The 12005-nt window shown below is 37.7% G+C and overlaps 1 protein-coding gene across 4 annotated transcripts in view; it reads left to right on the forward strand.

Annotated features, from left to right (window-relative positions):
* The window catches only part of Rere (arginine-glutamic acid dipeptide repeats), a 395515-nt gene that overhangs the window by 231636 nt on the left and 151874 nt on the right, over window positions 1-12005 (forward strand). For all 4 annotated transcript variants that reach the window (XM_076861360.2, XM_076861359.2, XM_076861361.2 and 1 more), the window contains one exon: window positions 3469-3573. In XM_076861360.2, coding sequence (XP_076717475.1) covers window positions 3469-3573 — 105 coding nt within the window. The remainder of the gene's footprint in view (window positions 1-3468; window positions 3574-12005) is intronic.

A 12005-nucleotide genomic window follows, 5' to 3' on the forward strand; every position in this document is an offset into this window, starting at 1 on the left:
AAGAAATCATATGATTTTCTCCAAAGCTAGGATTTGATTTGATTAAACTAGTATCATAATTAATGGGAACATGTAAGAGATTTCCAGTGAGATCAGAAACTAAATAACAGTGTTTACTCTTTTTATTACTTTCTATATTGTACCAGAGGTATAGTGCAGTTAGAAGCATAAGAAAAGAAGAAGTAAAACTGTGCTTCTTTGCAAATAGCATACTTGGAAAGACTTAAAGAATGAATGGTGAAACTGTGAACCTGGTGTGGCAGCTGAGAAGGAAGAATCACTTAAGCCCGCAAATCTACACCTGCTTGAGCAATATAGCGAGACCCTGTCTCAGAAAAAAACAAAACAAACAAACCAAAAACCAAAATCAAAACAAACCTATGTAATATAATAATGAAAGAATTCAGTTGAGTTGCAGGATATAAAATAAACATACAAAGAGCAGAAACTTTCAAGACACAAACAGTAAGCAAATAGAGGACGTAATGGTAGAGAAAAACCCCATTGGTTGCAGTTTCATAGCCATTTATCAGATGACATGCTTCAATTCCTAATGTTTGACTTTTCCTAGCTAGTTATTTTGCCCTCCCCAGGAAACATTTGACAATGTCTTGAGACATTTTTGATTGTTAAAATATGTATGTGAGGGGCTAGGGTTGTGGTTCAGTGGTGGAGTGCTTGCCTGCCATGTGTGATTCGATCCTCAGCACCACATAAAAATAAAGAAAATAAAGGTATTGTGCCCACCTACAACTTAAAAAAATAATGTATGTGATTATGTTGCTGGGTGGGGGACTCCAGGATATAGCTAAATGTCCTAATATTCATGGGAGTGCCCCTGACAGTATTAATCAGCAACACTGAAATTGATAAACTCTGCCCTAAACATGTTTGATTTGTAGTACCTATGTTTAGAATTGTATGTTGCTGGGATTCTTATTCGTTTAATTAATTACTCCAGGCGAAAAAATCAAAAGAATAATAAAATAAGAATTGTTTTCTTTGATATTGAACAGTGATGGTAATAATAACTTATTCTTCATAACATCGTAGTATGTAGAGTTTCATAGACTTTCTTTTTTTGTTGGGGAGTACTGGGTATTGAACTTGGGGCATTAGACCCCTGAACCACATCCCCAGCCCTATTTTGTATTTAATTTAGAGACAGGGGTTCACTGAATTGCTTAGTGCCTTGCCATTGCTGAGGCTGGCCTTGAACTCACCCTCCTCCTGCCTCAGCCTCCAGAGCTGGGGTTACAGGCATGCACCACTGGGCTCATAGACTTTCTCTCTGTGATTGTCTTAGTATTGTTCAAAGTAGGTATAATAGGTGTCATTATCCTGTTTAACTGAGAAAGGACCTTATTTGCCTCCTCTAAGCTCCAGTGTCTAAATCACTTTTGATGGATGGGTAGCTGGTCTCAGGGTGAGCTCACTATTCCAGCTCAGTGACCTTACTTGCTGCTGCTTTTCCAGAAGCTTATGTTAGCTTTATTTAAAAATCAGAGGATAGGTTCTGGGCCTGGAAAGCTGACATCTGCTTTGTGTATTCTTTGAATTGACTCTTGATATCTACTTACAGTAGGAATGTTATAGTGCTTCCAGTAAAAATTCCTGGGTGACGGAAATGTTCTATAAATCTGTGCTGTTTGGTAGGAGCACCAGCTATGTGTGGCTATTTAAATTTACATTGATTAAGATTAAGTAAAATTTAAAATTTATTTCCTCTAAATTTTATCAAATTCTAAGTGCCTAGTCACCCTGAATTGTTTTCTCCTCTGTAGTTAAAGGAACTTTAATAAGCCAACAATGTCATTATTTAATTTAAAAAATGGGGGCTGGGGTTGTGACTCAGTGGTAGAGCACTCGCCTCACTCGTGAGAGACCCTGGGTTCGATCCTCAGCACCACATACAAAAATAAAGTAAATGAAATAAAGGTGTTGTGTTCAACAACTAAAAAATAAATATTAAAAAAAAAATTAAAAAATGGAGATGGTTTGAGCCATTCTTAGCCTCTATTCATTACTGAGGCTTTGGTCATAATTAAGTCCTTGGGGAAAGGAAGAGTTTTAAAATTTCTTTGTAGGAAATGAAGGTACCCCCTCTGGTATCCCTCTGCCACTTTTTCTCCCTAGCTATTGAGTCTGTTGTTAGGTGTATATGGAGTGGATTCTAGACTCTGTAGACAGCCTGCTGGGGTTGGGGGTTGGGGGTGAGCATGGGGGGGGTGGGGGAGGGGACAGGATAGGAAATCCTGGAGGCTTGCTTTAGATGTTGTTGATGTGAAACAGGGTTTTTTGAGCCTCTGATTTCCATCTAATTGCATCACAGGCCTTGGCTTCCACTTGATATTAAAGTTACCTTCTGTGACCACCAAGTGAGTTCAAGTTCTTTCAATCATCTGCCTCCTTGGAAACCTTTATATTACGTGTGTGTTTGTGTGTTTGTGTGTGTGTGTCTGTCTGTCTGTCTGTTAGTGAAAGGCTGGGCCCTGCTGCATGGTTTAATATTTCTAGTATCTTTGTGTTGGGTTCTTGGTACCTAAAACATACTTAAATGATTCTGTTGTATTATAGTTTTTAGCTACAAGGTGGTTTGACTTTTGTTGTCAGTTGAAACTAGAAAGCTTACTGCTGTTTATTGCAATATTTCTGTGGGATAGTGATTTCCAACCTAGAGTCAGTTAACTTTACCTGAACATTTGAGGGGAACTGTTTATATATTGGAGCCCATCTTTATGTAAAAAAGTTCAAATTTATGTTTTAATTTCTAAGTAAGTTTATTTCTTGCATGTTAAAGAAGAAGAAAAATACTGGCCTGAAGCTATATTGCAAAGGAATGTCTGATATGCATTTTAGCTTTAACAGTTTAATATGTAGCATTAAGAAAAGGCCCATTTTGCTTTGATGATTTAGAAAGGTTTTTAGACTGAACTTTCCGTTCATATTTTCCCTATGGTCTTATTCCTCCCCCATTCGTTTCTAATTTGCTTAATATTCTTTTATCACAGTCCTGTCTTCAGTTTATTAATTTTGACTTTATTGCCCAAATGATGAAACAAAAACACCTGAGTTAAAAAGTTGTATATTGAAGAAGTCTTGAAATAAGAAAAATATGGAATTTGTAGCCTTATTCAACAGGTATCATGAATTTAGTCATTTGCTTTCTTCTCTATTTCTCCAGTAGTATTTTGATTTGCAAGGCAATTGAGGAGCTGGGCGCGGTGGCTTCTCAATCCCAGCCACTTGGGAGGCTGAGGCAGGAGGATTGCGAGCTCAAGGCCAGCTTCAGCTATTTAATGAGGCACCAAGCAACTCAGTGAGACTCTGTCTCTAAATAAAATACAAAATAGGGCTGGGGAAGTGGTGCAGGTTGAGTGCCCCTGAGTTCAATCCCCGGTACCAAAAAAAAAAAAAAAAAAAAAAAAGAGGGTATTACTAATGTATTTTTTGTCTTTTTTCCCCCAGAGGGAAGTGTAACATCTCCCATTTTTCTGACATATTTGCTGCTAGAGAGTTTAAAGCCCGAGTGGACTCATTTTTCTACATATTAGGCTACAACCCTGAGACAAGGTAAGTGAGTCACTTGTGTCCACTCAGTGAGAACTTTTTTTCCTTTTCTCACGTGTGTGTGTGTGTGTGTGTGTGTGTGTGAGAGAGAGAGAGAGAGAGAGAAACATGCATGTGTATGTTTATACACCTGAATGTAAACTATGTATTTAATATTTAATGTCTTTGGCACCTAAATCAGCTTGTTGCTTTTTCTTTAGTTTTGTTAGGGAAAGGGAAGATGGGAAAATTTGGGTGTTACCTGGGTGGGATTAAAAAATTAAAAAATGTAGTTGAGGGCTGGGGCTATGGCTCTTGCCTGGCATGTGTGTTAACTCATTAGTTTTGTTTGTTGGTAACTCATTTGTTTTGTTCATTCTTGGTAATAAAAATCCCAGGAACACTCACTGAAGTAAGTATCTTTGGTGAGACTACTCATTTTTTAGTGAAAGGCTGGGCCCTGCTGCATGGTTTGTTTCTAGTATCTTTGTGTTGGGTTCTTGGTACCTAAAACATACTTAAACGATTCTGTTGTATTATAGTTTTTAGCTACAAGGTGGTTTGACTCTTGTTGTCAGTTGAAACTAGAAAGCTTACTGCTGTTTATTGCAATATTTCTGTGGGATAGTGATTTCCAACCTGGAGTCAGTTAACTTTACCTGAACATTTGTGGGGAACTTCTTCTACTAAAACAGAAACTTTCTGTTCCCAACTATTTAGTTAAGATCTATGTAAAAGAATTATGACTTGTTAAATAAAAAGCAATAGGGTCAAAATAATTTCACAAAAAGAATTTTTGGTTTATGTCTGTAATAACTCTTCACATAGCATAAGAGCGTGTTTATACATGTGCCCTGGAAAAATCATGTGACTATATGATTTATTAAGTTTTTTTTTTGTTTGTTTGTTTGTTTTTAAAAAGAGCTGGGCATGATTATGCACCCCGTGAGGCAAGAAGATGGCAAATAAGAGTCTAACCTGAGCAATTCAGCAAAATCGTATCTCAAAATAAATAACAAAGGGTCTGAATGTGTAGCTCAATGTTAGAGCACTTGCCTAGCAAGTAGGAGGCTATGGGTTCAATTCCCAGTACTGGGAATTGGGTTGGGGAAAAGGTGGAGGGTATTAGCAGGTGGTCAAATAATTCATGCTCTGGATACCCAAGATCTGTTTACAAATGTGAAGATTTAGAAATAAATAAAAGATTTAGCTTGGCTCAAGGAATTTTACCTTATTATCCATTGGATATAATTGCAAAACAAATGTTATTTTAGTGAAAACTTTTTCTAGAAGATGTTGAGAAATGATATACAAAATTTAGAGACAAAATTTAGACAGTCACTGAAGAGTTGATTAAAGGGAGCATGTTTCATTGTGATTGCACAAGGCTGCACAGAGCATCACTGGGGCATAGTATACACTGGTTTTCTGTCTCTTCCTCTCTGTCTTAGACAGCAGCTGCAAGAGTAGGAAGATTATGCTCATCTATTTTTGCTCACCTCTTAAGAATACTTATTTTTTTCTTTATAATACAGTGAAGCTTGAGCTTTTTGTTTTCAAAAGAAGTCCACATTCTAATGATTTAAAAAAAAAACTGGTTAATGGAAATATTTCAGAAGTTTCTTTTTAAATTTTGAATTTTTTTAAAATTATTATTATTATTATTATTTTGTGTGTGTGTGTGTGTGTGTGTAGCTGAGGATTGAACCCAGGGCCTTGTGCATGCAAGGTGAGCACTCTACCTACTGAGCTATAGCCCCAGCCCCGAAATGTTTATTTATATGTGCATTGTCATGTCATTCTGTTGCCCAGGCGAGTTTCTGTATAGAGACAAATGAGTTGGTGGTTGTCATTGCAGTTTGTTATTGTTATTATTTTGGTGCTGGAGATTGAACCCTGGAGCCTTTTACTAGGGTTCAATTGAGCTACCTCCCTAGTCCTTTTATTTTTGTTTTGAGACGGGATCTTGCTGAGTTGCTGAGGCAGGCCTCCAACTTGTGATCCCCTTGCTTTAGTTGGTAGGATAAGGGATATGCCACTGTGCCTGACTTGGTCGTTATTTTAGTGATTCCATACTTATTTAACTGTGATAAATATGTTGCACAAGTTAAGAGTGCATCAGCAATTAACTTAAATTTTTTGTCTTTTAAATATTCAGCTCTAAAATTCATAACAATCAAATTTATTTTTTTTTACTAGTTTAAGTTGTACTTCTGTTTTGTTTTGTTTTATACTGGGAATTGAGATACATGACCATGAAGTACATCCCTAGCCCTTTTCCTTGAATGCTTGTTAAAAACACTATGTAACTTTTCTCTGTAAGCTAGAGAGGTACACAGATGTCTCTCTCTATATATCTTTTTTCCATTGTGTGTTGCTTGCAGTCTTTCAGGGTGATATTTCTCATCAGGTAGTGTTTATATGGGGTGACACTGAGAGTGCTGGGGGTCAAACCCAGGGCCTTCTGCATGCTAACCAGGTGCTCTATTACTGGGCTATATTTCCATCCCTCAATTTTGAAAATGTGGATTAAGTATGCAGTAGAAGCATATTGTTTGTCTCTGTATACAAAAAAAAAGAACATAATGATGCAGTTTTATAAGGTCTGCATCCTGAATCACAATATTTTGAAATTTATATTGCTGTTTGTTCAGTTCTACACTTGTATTCTCTACGTTGCACTTGTGCTATGTATATTTTAAGTGCTTGAGAGATGTTGGTTGAATTACATTCAGCAAATATTTGAATGTTTACTTACAAATAAAGTTTGAGGCACATCAAACTTCTCACAGTTCAAGAGTTAAGGCCCTTATAGAAATTTGGTACAGTGCTGGCATGGTTGGTGCATGTCTTTAATCTGGGGAGTTGGGACTCTGCGGTTGGAAGATTGCAAGTTCAAGGCCACTCTCAGGAACCTAGCAAGAATACACACCCTGGGCATTCTAAGAATCGGGCTGTACATAAATCAGATGGAGGAAATGGAGAAAGTCTTTTCATACTTTGTTAAATCACACACATTCTTGTGATCTTTTGAACAGCTGTTGATAAATGGGTGTGTATTCTTGTAGGAGTTGCCTGCTTCTGACTTGGTTTCAAGTTTGTGAGGGATGAAGCTGTGTGATGAACTGGTTTCTGATGCAGTTTCCTCCTCACTTTAATGAGTGGGTTGCAGTCCTGGCTACATAGTGCTATGTGCCAGTCCTTGACACCCTGTGACATTTAGGTAAGTGGAAGTTCATGTGGAAAGGAAATGTCAAGCTGTGTGTGTGTGTGTGTGTGTGTGTGTGTGTGTGTGTGTGTGTGTATCTATGTATGTATGTATTTATTTTACTGTGGAATGCTCCTCTGAGATGGCACATATTTTAATAAGACCACTGGAAGTTGAGGGCTAAGAATTCTGTGACTGTGAAGTGATGACTGCTACCTTCCATTTTAATAATGCAGGAGTTTAACACTAAGTGAGCAGTTGAAACTGAACTTTAAGATGGAATTATTTCTCAGAACAAACTTTTGGATACTAGTTAAAAGTTAATGTATGTATTTTTCTGTAATTTAGTATATCAGCACTAAAATTTTGAATTTTTTTCACATTCATTTTCATAGATCCTTTTAAAATCTCAAGAGTTCAGTACCCCTTTTATTTCTCCCCTAATCTGGTTTTTAATATTCCTGAATGATGTGTCTTGTCAGGGACCTGGTCTTTCTGAACTTTTTTTTTTTCCTCTGAACTTTTGATCCTGATTGTATTACTACTTAGTTGAACTAATGTACTATAGTGTGAATCAAACCAACTGTTCTTTGCTCTGTGATTGTGGTTTATGCCTTAAAAATTTGGGGATAGTGGATTTCTTGATAAGTGGCATAAAATTACTTTAGTATTATTAAGTATAAATTTATATTTTGTTTTTACTTTAGAATGCTAATCATTAATATAATAGAGGATCTATGATAATACTTATCCATGATTTCTTCATTCTGAAATCTGAAAGCTCTGAAAATCTAAAACTTTGTATACTAAATATAGCACCCAACTCGTTTGGTGACCAAACCTGGCCTGAAATCATTTGAAGCTATTTCTGTTTTTAATTTAGTATACTTTGTGTGAATGTGCACCAATTTTGTGGTAAAAATATAAATATGATAGTATATTGGTTATAGCTTAGACGTTCCTGGGGTGTTACATACTGTGTCATATATTCACATAAAAGTAAAAGTCTAAAAAATTTTGAATTCTGAAAAACCTTTGGTAGACCATTGACCCTCTGGTTGATAATGCTCACAAGGAAGTCTGAGTACCGTGGGTTCTCAAGTCTGTCTGGAATATTGATTCTAGAATCCCTTGCAGAATATGCAACATTTGCTAAGTTTTTTCATTGACCATAGTGAAACCTACCTAACAATATTTACTGAGTATATAAACAAGATAATGTGAAATAATATAATTTTTATATTTAGAGTTTTTAATGAAAAATCTGTACCAAAATTGAAAGAAAAATTATTGAAAAATAGATTTGGAGTTTTTATAGCAAATGATCTTACCTTTGCTAGCACTTTGATTTTGTTGAACTCATCTGTCCTTTTTCCTACCTTCTCATCTCCTCAGGTCTAGTACTCTACCTTTTTTCCTATACTCCTGACCCTGCCTGGGTGTGTGTCTTATTCCTGGGAAAAGGTCCCTTTATGGTGGACAAGTGATGTTTCCATCAGTTTTTATAGTGTAAATGTTTTTAGATGTAGAAAGAATCCATCTGTGCAATGTATTCATCTTACTTAGGTGTTCCCATCCCTTCTGTTCAGAAGCATGCATCCTTCACCTGTTGTTCAGTGGGGTCAATGGGAAGAAGGAGGCATGTGTGGGATTCAGAAGTGGTATAGATGCATCTTTGGTTCACATGACTTCTGGGAAGACTCCAGAAATAGGCCATAGACAGAAACACTTGTGGGCAGCCTGGATGCATATATGCATGTCCCTGTGGGCAGGCGGATGATGATTAGGAACAACAGTACAGGAATGAGGTCCAGAGTGTAGTCAGAAACAGACATCTAATGTTCCAGAGTTTCAGTAGGGGCCTAGGGATGCAGCTCAATGATAGAGCACTTGCTTGGCATTCCTGAGGCCCTGGGTTTGAGATACATTCTGTGTAAAGTAAGGCTTGGTTAGAGGAAGCATAGCCCCATTTCTAGAATTGGAACTTAAGAATAAAAGGGACACAGTGGTGTATTTGATTCCTGATCACTAATTTTAGGGCTCCTTGAGATTCTCTGAAGAGGAGAGCTGTGGCCGTATTCTGAGTTTGGACTGCATGGTAGCTGGGTGTTAGGTGGCTTCAACTTGGGAACCAGAGTGCTCTGGGCAAAAAGTAGCTAGGCAAGTCACTCATTGCCCAGTGTTTCTGTGCAGCAGAGGCCATGAGATACGGATGTGTAGGGCCTGTAAAGGTATTTTTTAGTTTGCTTTAGATATATTTAAATTTTAAATTTGGAATCTTATATACATAAAGAAGAGTTATGAATAGAATATATCTTTTATCCACTCACCACTTGTATCTTTTCTTGCCATATTCATCTTTGTGTTTGCCATCTTTGCTTCATCACTTTCTATAGTATTTTCCATTGGTTGTTGTTTGGAGATGGGGTCTTGCTGCATTGTCCAGGCTGGCACTGTCCTCTGGTATGAGTGATCCTCCCGTCTCAGCCTCTCAAAAGTAGCTGGAACTACAGCATGCACCACTGTGCCCTGCTGACACACTATTATTCTTTCCTGAATGATCTGTGAGTGAGCTTCAGACAAGCAGCTTTCTCTTCTCCAAATGCTTCAGTATATATTTCCAAGAAGAAGAATGTTCTTAGAATCAGGAAAGTTAACATTGCTGGAGTACCACATGATCCATATTCAGACTTTGCAAGTTTTTCCAGTAATGGTCTTCTTAATAATTTTCCCCCTGTGATCCTTCCTGCATCACCTTTTCATTGCTGTGTCTCTTTACTGGCCTTTGCCTGTCTTTATTCTCCTGATGTTTCCTTACCTTTCTATATTTTTCATGACATTGGCTTTTCTGAAGAGTAGGAGCCAGTTTTACCAAATGATCTTTAATTTGAGTTTGTTTGATATTTTCCTCATGATTAGTTATGAGTTATGAAGTTTTTGCCAAAAAATGGTGGTTTTGATTTTGTGTCTCAAGTGTATTTGTTGAGATACAAAATGAAATTATTGGGTGGCTCTAAACAGATGAGATATACATTGTTTTTGCCTGAGAAGAGCTCCCCGTTGGGAGACGCGGGACTGCCAGAGGGTTAGGGGAGGTAGAGAGTGGTTGGAATTGTGGGAGACAGGGTGTGAAGGAGAGGAGGTCTGGAGAGCCACTGATGACAGGAAAAAGGGGCCTCTGTCTTGGTGGCCTGTAAAGAATACCTGTGAGATGCCAGTGTAAGGAAAGACAGTGAAGAGGATGTTGATGTTAAGTGGCTGTTACTCCTGGGACCCAGTTTAACAGAGATTCTGATGAAGTGCCTGTGGTGTTTCCTAGGTATCTATTGAGATGGAATATACAATTTTGAAAATGTAATTTGCTTGACTTGCTGTAAAGTAACTTTCTACTATGCTTCACATAATCGTTCCCATGGTTTCTCGGAGTAGTGATGAATATATTAAATTATTAGTTTCTAGTGATTTCTCCCAATGAACATTTTCTGTGTGAAAAGGTTTGATAGGATTGTTTTGTTTTGTTTTATTTTAATGGATCCTTCTGAGAGGAATTCTTTTCTGGTCATATTCATATTACTTGGCTGCCAGATTCTAATTCCTTTACTTTTGTTTTCAGAAAGTAATTTTCTTTAGATTATTCCTTATTAAACCCGTTCTGTAGACATGTTTCACAAACCAACGAGGAGAACCTATTTCATGCATTGGGTCAAAAGGAAAACTTATTTAAGTGTATTTGGCATGACTTGTATTTTACAAGTCATGTTTTGAGCAGGGTAAGATTTATTGACTCATGGTCTTAGTTCAGAGCATGGATAGGAGACTGTGGGCATGGACTTGAGTCTGTGGTGCTGACTTTTCTTCACATTTCTGGGAAACAGAATTCACACTGCCTTGCCATCCTATCTTGTTCTTTATGGTTTCTGGGGAGATTGATAGTCTTCCTTTTTTTTTTTTTTTCTTTTTTAATTTTAACTAAGTAATACATAAAATTATTTCTGAAGTTGCAAGTGGAAACTAAGTCTATCTATAGAGTTTCTTTATAAGGTGTACAGCTCAGTTTGCTGTTTATGGGAGGTGGAGATTGGGAGAGAGGGCATACACTGTGTTTTTAATTAAACTGAGTTTTTTTTTTAATATTTATTTTTCAGTTTTCGGTGGACATAACATCTTTTATTTTATTTGTATGTGGTGCAGAGGATCGAACCCAGCGCCCCTTGCATGCCAGGCAAGCGCATTACCGCTTGAGCCACATCCCCAGCCCTAAACTGAGTTTTAATAGAAAAATGTCTCCACTGTTGGTGTACACAGTGAGAGTGCTTTCCTAATGCTCACTACATTAAGAGGGGATGACCTTATGGATTTGGAAATCTTTCTGAAGAGACCTTAATGAATTTATTTATTTATTTTGTGGTGTAGGGAATTGAACACAGACCTCATGTGTGCTAGGCAGGTGCTCTACCACTGAGCTACATCCCCAGCCCAGTCCTCAAATATGGTTCGGGGGTGCTCAGGTGTTTGTGGCATGGTGTTCTTTGAACTCTTAACTTGAATTTTCCTTGCTCTTCTTACTGTGAGAAAGCCAGTCTTCAAACCATATTGGATTGGGCTCGTGTTACTTTAGGGAACCTTTTAATTTAGCATTGAGAGAGTTTTTAGCTTCTTTAAGGAAAATCTAAATTTTTGCCTACAGTACAGTTTTGGGTTGTTTGTTTGTTTGTTTGTTTTTGGCTTCAGTAAGTTGTTGAGGCTGACTTCAAATTTGTAATCCTCCTGTCTTGGCCTCCATAGTCACTGGGAGTTACCCTTCTTGTCATGCCCTCCAGACACTGTGTCTGTTTCTATGTGACAGTACCATGCACTCCATAGGTTTACCGTGGTGTATTTGTTTTCCAAATGTTGGAGATTTTCAAAGAGAGATGTATGGAGTTACTTTTCTTAAGTAGCTACTACTATGATTTTAAATGTGTTGGAATATTTCTGCTAATTAATCTTACCCAAAGTTGTTTATGTCCTTTGTTTCTATTCTTTCTTGGAAATCTTGCTATTTAAGACCACCATTTCCTTTAAAAAAAAAATAGACAAAACAGAACTTGCTGTTGTCTGGAGGCGCAGGCATGAACTGCAGCCTCCTCCGCCTGGCAGGGCTTGCCGAGCTTGTGGCGTTGGCTGTCTCAGATCCCCTTCCTGAGGCCCCACTTCCCTGCACACTAGCTTGGTGTGCAGGGAGAAGCTGCGGCATCTGTTGGCTGGG

The sequence above is a fragment of the Callospermophilus lateralis genome, chromosome 7 (assembly GCF_048772815.1).
Source record: "Callospermophilus lateralis isolate mCalLat2 chromosome 7, mCalLat2.hap1, whole genome shotgun sequence".
Taxonomy (NCBI): domain Eukaryota; kingdom Metazoa; phylum Chordata; class Mammalia; order Rodentia; family Sciuridae; genus Callospermophilus; species Callospermophilus lateralis.